Raw genomic sequence first — 21,518 nt, forward strand, 5'->3', positions numbered from 1 at the left:
AGTGTTAAGATGTTATAATTTTTGAGCAATTCTAATTCAAATATCTGTTTTCCTCAACTATTTTGTCATGTATGTAATTAACTATAATTTATAAATATAATTTTGTATAAAACATTTCAAAACAATATGTTATACTTTAATACTTTGTCAAACACATGGAATGCTAATTGACAAGTACACACAAAAAGACTGATGCACATACACATCAGTAAAAAATGTTAATTAGAAAGATGCAGCATTTTTTTGCATATGTAATTATTGGTCTCTCAGCTGAAAATTTAATATTTTTGCGACAAAATACAACATAAATACAAACTCATGTAAGTGTGTAACGGTTTGGGTACAAGCAATAGAAAAATAGTTAATGGTTTGGATTTAGTATATTTAACGGTTTGGATTGCAATTTAATTAATACAATCGGTATCAGGGTTGATAATACCAGATACAACTTCAGTTATCTCCTTCACTAATTTCTGGGATATCAGAGTGGCCTTGTGGATGGCATAAAATCTTGTGCGTTTGATTTTACGGCGAATTAACACAAAAAGGGCATATATCACCAAGAACAACGTCTAGGGCAAGAAGCAAACAAAAGCTCATAATACTAAACATCTAAGCTAAAGGAAACACTATGTTTAAACGTTTCAAGAATTAACATTGTAACAAATTATTTTTGTTACAGATAAGTGAGAATGTGTTACACATAACAAAGGATTTATTTCCGGAAACATTAATATTAACATTTAATGCTTCATTTTATAAATGTTCCCGGAAATAAAAAAAAATGCATCCTGATAGTTAGGTCAAAAGAAAATATGTAGTGTAAGTAAGTTTGAGTGCCGAACTAGTCTTCCGTCTCTAGGATGATCTGATCTAAAACAATTCATTTAAAGTATGTTTGTCTACCTCATTCGTCAGTTTTATTTTAGGAACAGTGTTCAGTAAATGTATAGAAACTATGCCCTATTAAAGACTTTTGTTTACCATCTCCACTACCAGTTGAAAAGCAAACGCCCTGTAAAACTTAGTTGTTCGCAATTCCAAAAGGAAGTTTGAGAATAAAATGTTTACGACATATAACGTGAACATCATTTATTTTGCACGCGACCGCATGGTTTTCTAAGATCCAATCAAATAATCTGTTTCAAAAATTTAGAACCGCCCATTTTACCCCATATATAAACAGCCCACGCTTCAGGAGCGGTCGTTTTTCCTGCAAATTCCAGGAACGAGAGGTAGACAGTTAAATGTTTTAAAAGTATACATTTAGAAAATAAAATGTACATGTTCAAAATTTCAGCGTTTCGATTTAGTAATATTTCGTATTGAAACGAAATACAGTTATTCACCTAGGTGATCTGACATGTAACGCATATGTTCCTTATCTTCAGTTTGCTCTTTCATAAAGTTATGCCCTTTTTCGATTTGGCAATTTTTTTAAGGTTTTTATACTTATGCAGGTCTCAGTAACCACTACCTGGAATAGATTAAAATTTCACACACTTGTATGCTGTGTTCATCTAACATGCAATGAACAGGCTTAATTACTCTGGCTTTGGCGTAAAATTTTTCACAAAGTTATTCCGCATTTTCAACTTAACAATTTTTGTAAGCTTTTGTACGAATGTTGAATGTTTTTTTTTCTTTCATTGACCACTTTTAAGAATGAAATGAAACATAACAACTTCACACGCTGTGCATAGGTACCATGATTCCGCTTTGCTTTTTAAAAAAGTTATGCCCCTATTTTGACTTAGCAATTCTTGGTTAAGTCTTTGTATGTTAGCAGGTATCTCATTTAGAATTATAATCCCAACTTCAATGACTTAGACTATGGTTTAAGCAAAATTGTTCATATCACTGATTAATTCCTTTTGCTTTCTTTAGTGACAAGGCACTTAAATAGTCCATCTTTGTTGTCCTTTAAATTTGATATTTGCCCCTTTTCAGCGAGATAGATGTAAACAATCGTGAAATGATTTTCAGATTTATACAGGAATCAGTATATAATTAAATAAGCAAGTGAATAATTATTTTTCTAAAAGAGTTCTGCCTACCTTCCCTTGCATCAAAGGCTTTTAATAAGGCCTAACTGGCCACCGTGCATAATTAACAATATTATGTATCACTGCCCCCTATCATAAGGGAAAGTACTAGGCTGGTGCGTTGAATTTCCATTTATGATAAATGGTGTTTACCATCTTCCACTGACACTTGTGTATTAGACGAGATAATTTCATTGATACGCTTGAGAAATGCACGTTATTAAAGGGAAAAATATCCAACAGGAAAACGCTTGTTTTAAGAACACAGTTCCTTCAAATCGAAAGCCTTGCGACAGTGTATGCACGAATGTATACAAACCAAAACGCATAGATAAACGTATAGATAACGTAAATGAAACAAATAAACAATTGCGCATAGCCTTATAACGGTCACTAGCAAAATATAAGAGTATAAACCGTGTAGTAACATTGAAAGGTGATAAGGTAACCTAGTCGACCGTTAGCCATGTGTCTATGAGTGTGGAGGCATATTTCTAAAAGCTAAATAGCATTCAGATCGTAATACCGCTTTGGTGATTACTTCTTTTTTATTACTAAATTTAGAAACAGAAGTGTAAAAATACGTATAAAATCTCTTCAAGAACTTACATAATGTGTCATTGTTTTTTGTTTTGAATGGCCCTATTTGGAAGATATAAACAAACAGCTACCGCTGTAGTTACCATTCAGTGTAAAGGCTTTTACTTTATTTACAAATTGAACATTTTAACATATTCCAAGTTATGTTTTCATGTCTATGTATATAAACTTGTATTTTCATTTGAGATTGTCAATAAATGTTCTGCTAAGTAAATTTCTCGGTCTTGCAAGTCTTTTAAAGACGACATTTTGAAACATTTTGAGCTTCACCTACTCAAAAATGTTAAAAATAGATTATTTCATACAAGCTGCAGTTTGACCTATGAGCATAAATAATTCATGACAGCTTCGAAATTTGGAGTTCCTACTTCTAACCCTGGAAGTATTTCAATTGATAAAAATGCATAGATTATATCCAGGCTTCAGTGCTATAAGACAGAAAAAAAATGATAGTCATGTTACGGATTTATTAGAGTAAACAATAAATTCTGGTCTTAGTTTAATATTTGTTTTGTGAGTGTGTAACGAAAATAAGAATAATGATGGAAATGACAACACACTTGGCTTATCCATCTTATTTCTATCTATAAATAATTAATTTTGTCTATGAATTGGTCAGGAGTCAAAGTGGGGTCAACTCAATGGACGATGCCATATCGGGACTATTAATCGAAACCATCCATTTAAAAAAGATTCAGTCATTGTTAGCAAATACTTCTGTCTCATTAGAGAAATAGTCAAACATTTGCATATCTGATGAGACTACAGTACGGATTCATTGGTTGTTGGCACAACATGATTGACAGCGTTAGGTGTGTCGACAATACTAAAACTAATTCCTTGACTAGTTTGATGTCATGTTTTACATGTCTTGAAATAATTTGATGTATCAAATACATTGACATAATAACTTGGTTAAGTATTGGCTTTGAATAAGTATTATTTTAACACGGGGTCATAAAATAAAGTTGTTTCATTTTCATGTGTCATTTTTTTAACCACTTAGTTATTTTTCATTCACTGATTTCGAACAAGTAGTATTAATCTAACCTAGTTTGTACATGTGAATATTTTTCTGATTTACATTTATCTTTTAATTTTGATTTCCGAAGACATGAGTACATGCTGTTTTCTTCAATATTATGTTTCGACATGTATATTTAAAGTGCTAAAACTTATGCTTGCACTTTGATACGCTATCAATTTAATAAATTTTAATGTTGGATCCATTTGACAATTTCTGTTTGAAAAAATAAGTCAACAAGTAATATCTCTCAATATTTTTAAAATTGCGTTTTTAAGACGTGTAGTATAGGCTGTAATAAATACTATCTTTACTTAAATTTGGAAGACATCTTTTCCAGTGTACAAACTAGAGTACAAACTTTCTTGTACATTTTCGCTTTTGTATAAATATCTTATATGTTTCAAGTCTTGTCATTTGATTTTGTGAATAAAGGTATTTTATCTGAGTTGTTATTGTTTCTGATCATTCGGGATCATAGAATCCACACATTATATCATATTATATTACGATAGCTGTCCCCTTGAGTCGGTGCCAGAGGCGTGAGAGGCGTTGTACGTTTTATTGTCCCTAATAGTCTATAATGAACAAACTCAATCAAGGATTGCTATATGCTTAGTTGCGTTCGGACTTCCAAAGGAACTTCACACAGATTTTGATAATCAAAGAATGGATTTCGTTAATTAGTTTTCAATGTACAACAGATGTATTTGGTACCAAATCTGAAGACAACTGGGGACTTATATCTTCTTGTTTTCATTGCAAATTCTGATATAGCGAACTCAGAAATGACCAGAGGAATCCTACCAAACGTTTGTAACCTGTGATTATTACGAAAGGAATTCAGAAAATTTTGGGACTGTCCATATCAAACATAGAGAAATCTTATTTAAGGATATAGCTTACTCTTCCCTCATATACTCACCCTTAAACAGAAACGGTCTTTTCCATCCGGGTTATCCATGTCCTGAAAACCGCAGACTAGTCTGCCCTACTTATTCTATGCATACACTGATACACTGCGCTACCAGGGCGCTTCTGGCATTGTAGTGACGCTAGACCAGCAGTTTTTTTTTATTATATGAAATAAAAAGAAATACAGGGACTTAAATCGGGCGAATATGGAGGGTGTGGCAATTACTTGACTTGCTAGTCCTTTTAATACTGCTGTATACTATTGTTTGCATGATCAATAAGGCAGAAGCCCTGTAACCAGTTTGTTGACAAAATTAAACGCAACGTTTTCTAACTGATTTTAGGATCATATCCCTGTAAACCTTTTCAGTAATTTATTTGCAGGTTACACTGGGTATTTGCAAAATAGAACATTTGGAATTTTTAAAAAAAAGCATGTTAAAGAACCTATTTGCAACCAACATTGAGCCCTTTTTGCAATAACTTGCCGTTCTTTGACTTTCCTAACCTGTTGTTTGTAAAATAACATACCCATGTCTCATCTCTTGTGAGAAGTTTATTAAAACACCTTTCATTTGCATTTTCACAAATTTTCAGGTTATTTTTGCAACATTGCACACTATAGGCCTTTTGCTCTTTGGTCAAACGATGTGGTACCTACCTTACACACATTCGATAATTTCAAGTGTTAAGTCAGAATTTCATGAACATTTCGCGATGAAATGCGCACTAATGCAGTTATTTGGGAAACTATGTACGAGGGGCGTTCAATAAATAATGATTTTATTGAACGCCCCTCATATCACGAGTCTTATGCTACAGTGGCAGCTACAGCAGCAATATTATGAGAGGATGATGACATATTAGGCGCCCTATACGAGGTAGATCTTGGACTTTAGGTTCACCCTTCTTAAATACCCTTACCTACCTATGAAAAGTAGCACTGGATGGAAAAGAGTCACCGTAAACAGTTTTAAATTCTTGCAGAATCTGTTTGGCTGGTATGTTCAGAGAAAATCGCATCTTTATGTAGGACCTAATTTCCTTTCTACCTGTAGCCTCTCAGTGCTCTTACAAGTGTTGTGTGGTTAAATACATGTGAATATATGTGACTCAGTGTAGTAAAACCAATTGTGTCCATGAAAAAAGTCGTGCTTGCATCTGTGACAGTTACTACGGAAGCACATTAGTCTCAAAATTTTCTGAATTCCCCTCGAACGGAAACTCCAGCCGTATAGAGAGGAAACGGTGACTCATTTGGTTTTCGACTGAGGATGACCAAGATTGACGGTATTCTCATAATTTTAGATATACCTAATGTCAATATGTTTGGTGAACTTAATTCAAATATATTTTCCTCAAAAGCATGGATATAAAAAACAAATAAACTTTAGCATCCAAACAAACAGATTGCATAAAACGTGGTGAAAGTAAATTTTCTTTAAATGGTTAACATTGTTTACTTCGTGAAAGTGATTGTGAAAGTCATCTATATATATCACTGGTTGCAAAAACAAAACGTGTTATTTCATACCTTTTATGAATTTAACCTGTATAAAGCTTTTCTTTCTGTCACATGACGAAACTAGTATTGTACTGTGTGATTTAATTTGTATTCATGACTTTTTTAAATATATATATTCCCTCTGTAGATTACTTACACTTTCTGTTAAACTATAATTTCTCAAAATGGCGACGGATCAAAAAATCTGACAACGCCAGATGAATTATTTCCAAATCTTGGCAACCCCCGGTCTCATGTGTGGTTTGCCTCTTATTTCAGAAAACTTTTGCTAATAATGGTAACAAAGGGCTTGAGGTAGCGGGCGATTTGAGCGAAATAGTCGCTCTGGAGCTTCCACCACTAATCCATGCAACTTCAACGTCGCCCGAATATTTTTATCCACACACCGCTAATTACCCATTACCAGCATGTGGCTCGAATACACGATGATATAATTTAAGCTCCGTCTTTGACACTTTGTATTGTAAACTAATTGTTGCTAAACTATTCAGTAGGACTTTATGTTACATAAACGTGTATACATTCTCTTTTGACCGTTCAAAACGTATCTTACCTCGAACAATTTCATTTATGCATCCTCCTAATTTTACTCGTATTTTTATAAACGCTATAAAACATTACCAAACCTAGACTTTAGAAACATATTACAGACACTTTCTATGACAAAAATAACGGCATTTGCCTCGTCTAAATATGGATAATTATATGTAACTCGCCCAATAGAATTAAGTTGTGTACTCAGCAGTGTAATCTAATAGTTTTTTGTTATTAATACGTATGCAAAGAGAATATCGTTTTCTTTTATAGCTTTCATGTTCTGTTCGTCGTAAACTCTGAACTGGCCAGATATTCTTTCAAATTTTGGGTCGATTATATGCTACTGTAGGTTTTTACTTACTTTGAACGAAATTAATATTTCAGTTTCAGATACCTTTAAAGGGTCCAAATAAATTTGAATCAATTTACCAATACTTATTAGCCTCTGTAAATGGAAGAACACTTTTTCAGTCTCCACGGAAGAACTAAAAATGCATCACTTTGTGACTTTTGTGAAACTTTTCAAACGCTGCATCTACATTCAAGATGAAAAAGTCACGTGACTCATGAAGAGATTAACTGAAAGCGTCGGTTCATATAATTTTCCTATATCGTTTTGCCTGACTGTAAGGGATTCCGTATTTGCACTGTTTCGGATGACATGAGGTGTAATCGATGTATTTTTGGTTGGTTGTTTCTTTACATAGATATTTGTTAAAGTTTGAAGTGAATCAGTTTTGATATCTATATATACATATAAGAAAGGGACTAAGATTCGATATCCTGTGTTCGGTTGAAATTTATTTATCATTGATGAATGTGTGTGTTTTGTCAACTGAATAGTCCCATATCATACGCGCGTCATCAAGAAACTTTAACCACACTGTCGGTGTGATCTCCCGGGATATCAAGAAATTTGCTCAAACTTGCTCATGAACATGCAAGCATAGGACGCGACCATTGAACTACACATCGCCTTGCCCGTCTTTTGCAGGTAATAATTGTCGCCAGTTTTTAATGAATTATTTTCGTGTACAAGTTTCAACAAATGGGCAATTTTCCCATCTGACAATTTGCTACTGTGGCTGTTCTGTTGTACATGTAATTATGTGGGATGTTAATATAAAGATGATAATCTAGCGTTTCCAAACATGTATTTTTCCTTTATTAATAATAAAAGTGCAGTATATTAAGAATGTCGGCAAACATATTAGTGAATCACGTGCTGAGACGATAGTCTGCAAAGGTAATTCATAATTGGTGTCTGTCATTTAAGTATCTTAAGCATAGGTCGGCCAGGTAATACGAAAATTATAAGCAAAACTGTTACCTAAATATCCGTGTGTCCGATACCCAAATATCACGTGGGTTGTCCACCTTGATCCGAATTTAGGTTCGATTACTTTAGCCCAGCAAATTGGAAATATCAGTCAAACAATAGGAATAATTTTAATAGGAGTTATTTATGCTATATGTATTTTTTTTTGTGTGATGGATACGTGTGCAATTCAAAGGAGTTCAGTCTGGTAAGAAATTTACACGTACTCAAAACAAATCTCATTAACTCCTGTATTCTGAATATACAGTCAAAGACCGTTACCTCGATATTCAGGGGACCACAAAAATTGCATCGAAGTATCCGAAGTTCGACATAGTTAGGACTATATCGAGGTAATAATACCATTAAAATATATATAGAAAAAAATCGGGACCGACCAAAACACATCGTGCTAACGGAGTATCCAGCTAATCGATATCGAGGTAACGCTCTTCATCTGTATTTATATCATCAACAGCAAACGTAATCTGCCACCAAATTAAATATGTCAATCTGGTTGTAACTGAACATGTTGGTACTGGAGTCACTAATACAAGTATGATATGCCTTTTGATTTTGGTTTAGTTAGTATGATGTTTAATAGTTTAAAAAAATATTGTATTTATTCAAGTGTTAAGTGTTATGTTTTTTACTTAATACCGACGTGTATGTTTGATTTGTGTTGCGACAAACATATTTTGACAGGAATTTAAAGGTTTATATTCACACCAACAATTATATTTCAAGCTGTTTGTGTAAAATTATTATAATTCATGTCATAGTAAAAATGATATAAGTTACTCTGTTGAAATTAAATTAAAATATATAGAAAACGCTTTTGATTAAATTGTTTTGAATGGATACCATTAAGTTGTATTCTACATAATGAAACTTACTTTTTCGAGATTTGTTTTTATGATTTTACACACTATTTCAGATTAAAATGATGACCTAACGATTTGTTATCACCAGAGACGGAAGTAGTATACCGTTTTGAGAAATTGCTGATGGAAATCGTTTAACGAATGCGGATCTTTCTTGCTTGCTGACTTCAACATTCAGTATTGTGTCAATCACTGTAAATGTGTTCGTGTGTACTGCAACAATATTTGGAAATATTTTAATTCTAATAAGCATTTATAAGTATTCTAAACAGTTCAAGGGCAGTTTGTATATGTTTATTGGAAATTTAGCGGTTGCTGATCTATTACTAGGTTTGTGGTTGCTGTTATTATTATATGAGGAAGTAGTCCCGGACGTGAAACAAGACTGGTATTTTTGTGTTACTAAACCTATTGGAGTTCTTATTTCTTACTCCTGCTCAATTTTGACTCTAATTGGTATATCTTTTGACCGCTTCATGGCAGTCATATTTCCATTAAAACATCTAGTACATACATATAAGCGGAAGTTTTTCATAGCATACTTAACTCTAATATGGATTATATCAATTATCGGTGGAAGTCTTACCGTTATTCTGCCAAACCTAGAACCACCTAGCAACACCTTTGTATGTAGAATCGGTGCTATCCTTCCTCCTGGCTTTGAGCTTGTTTCATCAGTAGCGTTACTTCTGGCAATACTTATCAATTCATCATTGTTTGGGGTCGTAATGTGGAAAATCAAAACAAAAGAAATACCTGGAAACAGCAATAGCCAAAAGAAAAATACCAAAACAGTTTTGATGATAGTAATTTTTGTTACTTTTGCCGTATGTTGGCTGCCGTTTGTGATATGTTCATTTCTGCTGCAGGCAAATATTGCGCCTTCTACATTTCAAAATGTAGTGTGTGCACAAGAATATTTAGCAAGGTTAGGGTTTGTGAATTCCGCACAGAACTGGATAATTTACGGTCTTGCAAACAGGAACTTTCGAACGGCATTTAAGAAGATTCTTTGCTGCAACGGTTGCACATTCCCTTTGAAACCAGTCTCATTTTCAACTGATGGGAGCAGATCAAAGTCGGCTTGTAAAGAAACGGAATGTCCCGTCAATCTAAAGCAAAATGAAACAGTTATATGAATACAATTTCTATGGCACTGCTGGATCAAAATAGTACGACATTGTATATTGATATTCGAATAGTAGAAACAAAGACAGACAGAATACACTTCAATAAGTTACTGAAACAGAGACAAAATTGTCTGGCCAGGCAGATATCATGATGTTAATACTAGTATGTGCCTTCAACGTACCCTATACACCAATTCAGCGAAACAAGAGGTGTCTATTCTTTCGCCATGCTTTAACCACATAACAAACGTGTTAAATATGTATTATACCTCATAATTTTGCTATAGTTTACTACTATTATAGTTAAATTTTTAATCCATATAAAGATCTAAACATGAATAACCCAGTTAGCGTACCCAGCTGTAACTGCTTTTTATATGCCCCAACGATAACGTAATGAAGCGATTTCAACATTTTTGTGACTTGTCAAAGTCTTTTTGTACCAATTACAGCTCAGAGGTAAAACATACAGATCTTTTGAGTATATGTTCGAACCTCAACGACGACAGTGAATATTTGTTTTATTTTTGCATAAAAAATAGATTCATTACACTTGAAGAACTTTACGTGTTAAATTTAAAAAACTCGATCACACGTGAAGTCAGTATTCCCACAATAGCCGTTTTTCACGAAATTCTGGCGTCTGTTGCATTGTAAACTCGCGCTGGATTTGGTTCAGTCGTGCCATGCAACCAGCAATATTTTTTTAACTTAAATCTGTTTTTCGAGTGAGTTAATCAGCAAAGATTTTAATGACAATAAAATTTCACAAAGAAAATCGTTAATTACACGCGCACGTGAATTTCGTGCAAAACGGCAATTGTAGGACTACGGTTGATCGATTTTTTAAATTTGACACGTGAATTTCTTCAAGTGTATAGTGGACGCAACTTGACCCCGATGGTTGACCTTTGTATTATAATACATAATTAGATACAACCTATTATTGAATAGAAGTGTACGTAAAACGCTTCAGCGGTTTGCATTCATAAGTTTAAAGCTGACGGCTACCCCTAAGCACACCGTAGCTCTACAATGAAATTAATCGATATGAATAATCAGCCTAAGGTCAACCATCGCGGCTACTATAATGTGGTATGAAGAAAAAAGGTGGAAATTTTTTAATTTAAGAATTTTTTATCAAAATATCCCAGTGATAGTTTCTTTTGCTATTCAGTATATTTCTAAACTAATCTTGTATTATTATTAGCCTCACCATTACTTGACATTATATATACGTTTGTTATAGTAGTCGCAACTTGACCGCGATGATTGTTGACCTTAGGCTGATTTTCCATATCGATTATTTCATTGTAGAAGTAAGGGGTGGTTAGTGTAGCCGTGTATATTTATATGGAATTAGTTTGTATACATTTATAAAATCCCTCACAGGGCTCGAACCTATTACTCTATATATAACTTAACAAGAAACAAGTACTTGAATTCAAGCGCTTACACCACTGCAGTAAATCTATATCACGATATATCTACATCAATCTTAAATTTATGAATGCAAAGAGATGAAGCGTGTTACGTACACTCCTTTTTAATAATAGGTCGTGCCTCATTATGTGTTGTAGTACAAGTTGCGTCCACTATAGCATACTGTACGGTAAAAATACATGTTAAAATGCTAAAAATATTCGCTAAACTTAGGCAGGGGCGGAGGAGAGTGGAGTTGGTTTGGGTGGTCCTGACCCGAAGTGTCTGTGGCTTAGACCTTATATCGTTACATTTTGAGTCATTGTCATAAGGCTATTTTATGATAAAATTATTTACAAGTTTGTTATTTCAAGTTATAATTATGTTTTATATTTTATTTTCAAAATAATTTCGATATGCAATTTGTATATTTTTCTCCGACTCTTTGTTTTCTTGCATGTAAATGCTGCGTAAATTTCTTGGACATACTAGTACATGCCAAATGATCAACATATAAGTTGTTAACAGTTGTTACACAATTGATTATAACTCTAAAAAATCCAAAGCCAAAGTTTAGACCGTAATCAAGATTTAGTTTTCAAAAATCATTGTTAGACCACGATAATCCGTAAATAGCCAATCGCAAAGCAGACTTGTACCCGTCTATATTTGGTCCGAGAGCTCACGGACTTTTATTGCAACAATTGAGGCCAAAAGAAGTTTATACATTTTTGGAAACAATATTTCATATCCTCCATAAAACCCATTTCTTAAGTGTCAAAGCCGTGCCTATCTATATTTTGTTCACTTATGTTTGTGATAGGGGAGGTAAAACTCACTTGTTAAAATTTAGGGGGTAGGGTAAAGTTTACGTCTACCAGTTTTTTCACTGTTTAATTACAGTAGCTATCTTATTGTCAGTAAATGTATATATGTCAACCAATGTCAGAAAAAGAAATTAATCAAAAAGGAATGAAGGGCAAACTTGATATTTAAGGTCAAATGTCAAATTTATGTACAAATCACAAAAATTGGCATATTTGAAATTTATTTTTATTCTTAAAAATTAGTTTGTTATCATAAGTCACTCAGCTTTATGTAATGTATATATATCAGTCAAAGTCAGAAATGCAAATCTTACTGCAAAATGTCAAAGTCAACCCTGATAATTGAAGGTCAAAGTTCATTTTCATGCAAAAATATGAAAAATGTTACATTTACTTTTTCTAACGTTATTAATATGTATTGACATTGTTAGTTATTGAAGTTAATTCGTTTTAATGTCTGTTTGTCAGGCAAAGTCGGCAGTGCGAAGGTTACCACAAAACTGCCAAGGGTAAAGCATATATCAAAGGTCAAATGTCAAATTTGTGTGAAAAATTGCATGAATAGTTTCCTGTTTGAAATATAACAGCTATTTCTGATCATTATTTGTAATTGCTCGTGATTTATTTTAATGTATATATGTCCCACAATGTCAGTAATAAAGATATCGTCTAAAATCAGACAAGTTCAGATGTGATATTAAGGGTCAAAGGTCATTTTCAAGTAAAAGAATTAAAAGATAGCTCTTTAACTTTTCTTCTAGTTAATGATATTTTGTTGATATTAATCAACAATATCAGTTCATTTTAATGTATAAAAAGTAGGCGATGTCTGGTATGCACATATTATTTCAAAACATTCAAGGTCAACCATAATTTCAAAGGTAAAAGGTCATAAAAGTGAGTAAAATGTTGCAATAATATCACCTGTTTGTAATAATATTTATTGTTTAAAAATATTTGTTTTGTCATTTTAGTAACTAATCGTTGTTCATTTTACTGTATATATGTCAGACGATGTCAAGGAAGAGAAAATAATTCATGGTCGAACCTGGTATTAAAGGTCAGGTGTCATTTTTGTGTAAAAGATCAAATTGTAGCATACTTACTCATTACTTTGTTAAAAAAAAATAGCGCTTGTTAGAATTTTCTGTTAGCAATTTATTTTGATGTATACATGTCAAGCAAGGTCATGAATGTAAGTCTTATCCAAATAAGGCAAAGCCAAACCTTTTATCAAAGGTCAGAGGTCAAATTCGCGTGAAAATTAGCAAAAAAAAACAGTATTTTTGCCATGATGTTTCATTATTTTTTGAGGGTATATCAAAACTGTTAACTAATTATTATTCATTTTAAAGTATATATAACAGATTAAAGGTCAAAGGAGAGGGCCTTAAAATAACTCGCCATTATGAAAAAAAAACTGGCTGGAACAAGTTGGGGAGTAAATGAAAAGATCCTCTGCAAATCTACACAGGCAACGTACGGCCCATAGCAGAGTACGCATCAACCTTATTGGTACCTGCTTCCAAAACCAGTAAAGATAAACGGGACAAGGTTAAATTTCAGGTCTGAAGATAATCCCGGGGCAATGAAAACAACTCCAATAAAATAAATGGAAAAGACAGCCAACCCTGAGCCATAAGAGACAAGGCGAGGGAACAAAGCTTTTGTGCATGCAGAGAAGGCAAAGAGACTACCATCCCATCCACTCCACTCAAAACTCGAGAGCAGAACCAAGAACAGACTGAAAAGGCAGAGTATTAACCACTTCGTCAAAGAACTGCAAATAGGGAAACCAGCAGCACTGGACACAGAGGCAGAGCCGCTCGAGCCCAATGAATGGGTTCCCATACAATGTGCTCCCAAGATCAGATTGGAAGTGTCAGGAGTAGAAGAAAAGGGAAAGCAACATCAGGCTTACCAACAATCTCTTACGCTAGAAATGATCAATAACCGCTATCCAGCACACTCTTGGGTCCAAGCATATACCGATGAATCAGTGGAAAAGGCTGTTCAGAAAGCTGGGAGTGGTGCCTACATCAAATTTTCAGACAGCTCCTCCTTTATACTCTCTCATCCAGTCAGCAAGAGATGATCCAACAACAGATCCAGATGTAAGCCCTCACATCGGCGACACTCGAACTGTATAGGCGAGGAGAAAAGGGACAATATATTCCTAACAGACCCTAAGTCAGCTCGTCAGTCTCACTCATCAGGTCCATCAGACAGAAATCAAACAGCTGTTGAAAAACACCAATCTCCTGTCTGAGAGCAACAATGTAGCATTTCGATGGATTCCTGCACATGTGGGCATAGCTGGAAATGAAGCTGCACACAAACTTGCAAAGACAGCAACCAGGCAAATACAGCCCCAACCTCCAACTTCATATAGATAATCTCAGACTCTGTGGAAGAACAGCTTTGCGTCAGACTGAAAGAACATAAATGGAGGTTACCTGCCAAATCAGAACTGTCTACACAAGCTAAACAGTCAATTAACTGTCTTCTGTCTGCGCACTGAAGACTGTGGCCTGAGAAAATATATGAAGAAGCTTGGAGCTGCAGAGAAAGCTAAATGTCAGTGCGGATCAGAGGAACAAACATCGTTTCACATTCTGCAGAGCTGTTCCTATCTGGAAGAAGCATGCCAGAAAGTTTGGCCAACAGACATCCCATTTGAGACCAAGCCGTGGAGAGATGCCAGCAACCTGCAGAATACGGTGCGGTTCATTGCCGCATCTAATCATAAGATATAAAACGGCCATAAGAAGATGGAAGGCAGTAAAGACGTAAATAAGTAAAGGCCAACATTAAAATGAATTAACATCAAGTTATAACAAGTTATGTTTGAACAAAGAAATAAAATAACAGTGCTATCTTTTTAATTTTTTACCCGAAAATGAATTTACAACTTTAACATCAGGGCTGATCTAGACTCATGTTTTATGATATCTTCATTGTTGACATTGACCCATATATATACATGTATGAAATTTCAAGGATTAACCATAAGATATTAATAATGACAAAATACCTTTAAACAATGAAAATTATTGCAAAAATGCTTTTTTTGCGATCTTTCACGCAAATTTGACCTTTTACCTTTGATATAAGCTTTACCAATCACTGTTTTTGAAACTAGATCTGCATTGCATAAGACAAAATTATTTTCAATGAACAAAATGACAAGATAATTTGTAACGAAGAAGAAATTAAAAATGCTGTATTTTGAATTTTTACATGAAAATGACCTTTGACTTTTAATGTCAGGTTTTACCTTGACTTATTTTTCCTTATTATTTCAACAGTAATATTGTCAGTTGTATATACTTTAAAATGAATACTGATCAGTTTTACTAGTAGTGACAAAAAATAACCTACACAATAAAGAAAAATAATTGCAAAATTCTAGTTATTTTGCGAATTTTTACAAGATTTGACCTTTGACCTTTGATAATAGGTTTGCCTTTGACTTATAAGAATAAGACCTGCATTGCTGACCTTGCTTGACATGTATACATTAAAGTGAATTGCTAACAGTGAATTATAACAACAACCTATTTTTGGTCAAAGTAATGAGTAAGTATGGTAAATTTTGTGGTCTTTTATACAAAAGTGACCCCTGACCTCAAATACCAGGTTTGACCTTGACTTATTTTCTCTTCCATGACATCGTCTGACATATATACAGTAAAATGAACAACGATTAGTTACTAAAATGACAAAAAAAATACTTCTAAACAATAAAAATTGTTACAAACAGGTGATATTATTGCAACATTTTACTCACTTTTTTGACCTTTGACCTTTGATATTATGGTTGACATTGAATGTTTTGAAATTATATGTGCATACTAGACATCGCCTAACATTTATATATTAAAATGAACTGATATCGTTGACTTATATCGTCGAAATATTAGGAAAGTTAAAGAGCCATTTTTTCATTCTTTTACATGAAAATGACCTTTGACCCTTAATATCACATCTGAACTTGTCTGATTTCAGACGATATCTTTATTACTGACATTGTGGGACATATATACATTAAAATAAACCACTAGCAATTACTAATAATGATTAGAAATAGCTGTTATATTTCAAACAGGAAGCTATTCATGCAATTTTTCACACAAATTTGACCTTTGACCTTTGATATATGCTTTACCCTTGGCATTTTGGGGTTACATCTGCACTGCTGACTTTGCCTGGCATACAGACATTAAAACGAATTAAATTCAGTGACTAATAATGCGAATACATATGGAAAAGATTAAAAAAGTAAAAGTAACATTTTTCACATTTTTGCATGAAAATGAACTTTGACCTTCAATTATCAGGGTTATCTTTGATTGACTTTGACGTTTTGCAATAAGATTTGCATTTCTGACTTTGGCTGATATATACACATTACATAAGTAAAACTGAGTGACTTATGTTAACAAACTAATTTTTAAGAATAAAAATAAATTTCAAATATGCCAATTTTTGTGATTTGTACATAAATTTGACCTTTGACCTTAAATATCAAGTGTACCCTTCATTCCTTTTTGATGAATTCCTTTTTGCTGACATTGGTTGACATATATACATTTACTGACAATAAGATAGTTACTGTAATTAAACAGTGAAAAAACTGGAAGTCGTAAACTTTACTCTACCCCCTAAATTTTAACAAGTGAGTTTTACCTCCCCTATCACAAACATAAGTGAACAAAATATAGATAGGCACGGCTTTGACACTTAAGAAATGGGTTTTCATGGAGGATATGAAATATTGTTTCCAAAAATGTATAAACTTCTTTTGGCCTCAATTGTTGCAATAAAAGTCCGCGAGCTCTCGGACCAATTTCATATACAACAGTAGCGTTGTATATATATCGGGTGAAACTTGGGCAAAAAACGCGTGAATTTCGTGTCAATTTACCATCTAACAATACAGGCTAACGCTGCAGTTAAATGACCTTGCAATATTTTCACCGGTTATCAATGAGATGAAGAATAAGATTGACTTGGAGTTAAATTCAGTTAACAACGTCTAAATAATAATATCGTAAAAATGACCCCATGTTATTGGATATCAATAAAAGGGTTCACATGACTGAAATACAAAACTGGAATAACTATACATATAAAAATCAAATTGAATTACAAGAAACTCCATATTTGTAGTGTAGAACCAACTGGTTAAATACGTAATTTACACATTCATTGAAACGTTTCCAACAGTTGTAACTTTTTATGTTCACTTGTTATAAAATAGACATGTCAGCACGATCCTTACATTTTCAAGCATCTGGATCCAGTTGTTCGAAACTTTAACAGGCGATTGAGCTCACGGTCGATTAACTTTATTGGTATATTTCGACAGTTTAGAAAACTTAGAAAAACAAATGTAGTTGTTAAGAATTATAAATACTAAATCATCTTTACAGTAAAATTAAAACATCATACTAGTGTTTCCCACCCACCAAGACTAGTATATTGAATAGAAATTTAACAGGCGGTTAGTTTAACAGCTTAATGCAGGGGTCGTGGGTTCGAGCATCATTGGGGCCACGACCATGACTTCTCATATGACACCAGTACTGGTTTTCCCAGGAAGCGGACTCGAGAGGGGTTACAATAAGCTTAAAGCTTTCATCACAATCGAGCTAAAACAAATTAGTATAAACTAAGCTAAACTAAACTAAACAGTCCGTTAAAGTTTCGAACAATTGGGCCCTGTTATAAAGTATAACAACTACATCATTCTTACAAGAAAGGCACGATATAGTAAAAAGTGTTCGTAGTCCTACGAGCATCTACGCATTAACTATATCCTGATAAACAAAATAAATAAACACCGGCACTGGTTCCTGTTTTTATAAGAACAAAAAATGAATATAACCATAATTCTTTTGTCACTTTATACCGATTGTTGAAATGTGATTTCTAATAGAACCTGATAATTTGTATGTGATTATGTATATTACCAGTAAGCACTAGTCCATACTTAAAATACCAGATTACTTCAAACAACAGTATTTTTTTATCCAACATGTTTATCTCCGATTTGCTGTCAGCCTTTTTAGTAGTTTCGGAACCTGGCTATCTTCTTGAATCAATGTATCTGTCATCGTGTTTCGCCAACATGTAAACTCCTCACAAAAACTAATTGTTCAGCAGTTTAATTTATAGAATTTTTGAGAAATCCATATGTAAGTGTTTAGCATTTGCGATTGCAAATGACTCAAAGTGTTAATGAACGTCAAATTTTAGTAAATCCGGTATTTGAGTAAAACTGAATTTATACAAAATAACCTGCATTCTTTCATATGCCCTACTGGCAAAAAAGCGCTAACGGTACAAAGATAATATCACTCTTATAAAAACACGTTAATCCTAATTTCTATAGAACGCGTGGGACAGTTTTGAATAATTGCAGTTTTTATGTCACGTGGTCTAAGTCTCGCTTTGCTCGTTGTATATATCCCGTAGACAACGGCACTCGTTGTCTATCCTTTACATACGTTAAAATATGTATTCTTATTTTGTCTTGGCCAGATTTGTTTGTATGCTTTGTAAATGGTCAAAGGCATTGTTATGTGCCGATTAACCAATATATGAAATGAAATGATATCTGATCAGAACATGATTGCTCTAAAGTAAAGTAAATTCACCCAGCGAAAATCTTCTCGACATGTGACTAGTATTACTCCTAAGTACAATCTGTTGATGGCTTCAATTGTAAATAGATTACACCAATCGCTTTAAGTTCTCCTGTTTGTCGCAGTTTTCAGTGACCACAGGTGCATGTAAATGCAGGTTTGATTCTGGAAAGCCGGACATTAAACTACTTTTATATACTGAAACGGATTTGTTATACAGGTAAGTGTATTTACTATATGCTATTTTAAAGTAAAATGAAGTATTTTGTCTTTTAAAGTTTCTGTTTACATTTTAACACGAAAAGTAAAAGTTCAAGACTTGAATACTGAAATATTTCGAAATGTATTTCTTATTTATTTTTTTCATTCTTAAGTTAAATAGATTTGTCTGTTATTTATGATTATACAGGAACTCAATGTTAAATAATCTTTATAGTAGTTCTCGCACAATTCCTCAATGCATTTATTTTGTTTCAAGTGATATGTTTAATGATTAAGGAATTTATATGTTTGAATATGATTTGTTGATTTTAAGTAATATGTATAAGTTTTAGATTCTGTATGTAATATAGCCCGCCCGCTTAGCTCAATATGGAGAGCGCAGATCTACGGATCGAGGGGTCGCGAGTTGGAGCCCAAGGCGAGGCTTATGTTCTCCTGACGATTTGATAAAAGACATTGTATCTGAAATCATTCGTCCTCCACCTATGATTCATGTGGGGAAGTTGGCAGTTACTTGGGGAGAACAGATTTGTACTGGTATAGAATCCAGTAACACCGGTTAGGTCAACTGCCCGCCGTTACATAACTGAAATACTGTTGAAAAACGGCGTGGAACTCAAAACAACCAACAACTACATAGCCTGGACATTAAAATACTTTTATAAACTTAAACGGATTTATTATACAGCTATATCTCTTATGTGACTTCCAAACAACTTAGACCACGACTATAAAATACACAGAATGGCAACTGGAGATAATCTGGCGTCATATCACATGATGGAATCATGTCGCATAATGGCGGATACAAATAGTCCTCAGTTTTTTGTTTTTTTTGTTTTTTTTTTGTTGTTGTTGTTGTTTTTTGCTCTGTAGATGTAGCCGGATTGAATTTTGGTGATTAAAAGTCTTTTGGATAATTTTATAAGATTGGTGTAAATATTGACCGCGAAAAAGGCGTCACGTGATTTCAGATGAGAAGGGAAGAGGTCAGACACTGCTATTAATTTTTCCATAGGCTTACATTGTAAGAAATGACTCTGTAGGACCCCCTCAAAACTTTTGTTGACACATGAGGTGCCATTTACCCTGTAAAATAGCCTTCCAGACACCAAAAAATAACATTTTTACATGGGCATGCCCGATCCATTTTTTTTTCTATTTCCATTCAAAGACAACCACCCTCAACTGTGCATGGAATTTAGTGGTGGATTCCAACAAGTACTTACTTCACTAAATTGCTAATTTCAGAGTTAAATATATAGCCAGGCAGCTATAAAATACTTCAAAATGCACAGAAAACATTACATTTCCAGATTTTAAGGATATTTTCATGCTTCAAAGCAACACATTTTTAACCAATCAGCTGAAGTCTCATCGAATGCTACGGGTTTCCTACACATTTTTCAACCAATCCGAAGCCGGCAAATAATAACAATATTTGACCTAAAGAGAATATAAAATTTCAGTATGCATTTCAGCTATTTTAATTTTAAAGTAAACCTTACCAAAGTAGCAAATGTGTTATTTTTACTCTCATCCAAAATCCATACCTCTTGTCCCCTTTTATCTATAGTGTGCCACAGTGTCTTAAATCAGCTGAGTAAAACTGCATTTTCTTATTTAAATGATCACCATGGAGTCAGTGTTGAGGCAATATACATGAAACTCCTGAATTGAATGTATATAGTCTCCTTCAACCAAATACTACTTACATACACTTTCAAGCATAAATGCTACAGCAAAGAGCTGCTTTCATACCCCATCCATCACAAAAACAGTGTTTTCTGCATTATCAACACATTTCTCATCCTAGGGGATTACTGAAAGTGACTTAAGCATTCAAAATAAAATAAATAAACACAAACTGATATTAACATAAAGAGTACACACTATTGACACTGTCATTGGAGAATTTTGCACCTTACATGTCTTTCAAACAGACCTCTGCTGCATATTCTTTTCATCAGTTTTTGGCCACTATGCCAAAGATATAAGCATTTTTCCTATTGAAAGACAACAAATTATATAAAAATGATGCAAATGAATTGAAAAGGAGACATAATCTTGCCAGGTATATCAATTTTGCTGTTGAAAATTGCTGTACTCTCAAATAAATGGCAGTGCCACCTCTGAAGTGCCATTTTAAGGTTATTTTCACACATATTTTGACCATGGAAATGAAAAATACATATTTTAGAACATATGTTTGCAATTAAGAATGCCTGACAAACTACTCTTGCATGAAAATAATATTGTAGAGCCCAAAATACTTGACTGAAACAGTTAAAAGCAGAAATATAATAATTACAAACAATTAAAGGGAGATAATTCACTTAAGATATGTATTACTTTTTCATTTCTGATAAATCCTTGGCTCAATTTTGGCATTTTTCTGACAACCTTACTAACAACAAGA

General features: G+C 33.5%; 1 protein-coding gene across 1 annotated transcript; it reads left to right on the forward strand.

The window, feature by feature from the left end:
• Positions 1 to 5,858: 5,858 nt before the first annotated feature.
• On the forward strand, positions 5,859 to 10,154 carry LOC123546715 (melatonin receptor type 1A-like). Its single transcript, XM_045333211.2, has 2 exons — positions 5,859 to 5,874; positions 8,963 to 10,154. The coding sequence occupies exons 1-2, from the start codon at positions 5,859 to 5,861 to the stop codon at positions 9,985 to 9,987; spliced, it is 1,041 nt and encodes a 346-aa protein (XP_045189146.2). The 3' UTR covers positions 9,988 to 10,154.
• The last annotated feature ends 11,364 nt before the right edge of the window (positions 10,155 to 21,518 follow it).

Source organism: Mercenaria mercenaria, chromosome 9 (assembly GCF_021730395.1).
Source record: "Mercenaria mercenaria strain notata chromosome 9, MADL_Memer_1, whole genome shotgun sequence".
In the NCBI taxonomy this organism is placed as follows: Eukaryota; Metazoa; Mollusca; class Bivalvia; order Venerida; family Veneridae; genus Mercenaria; species Mercenaria mercenaria.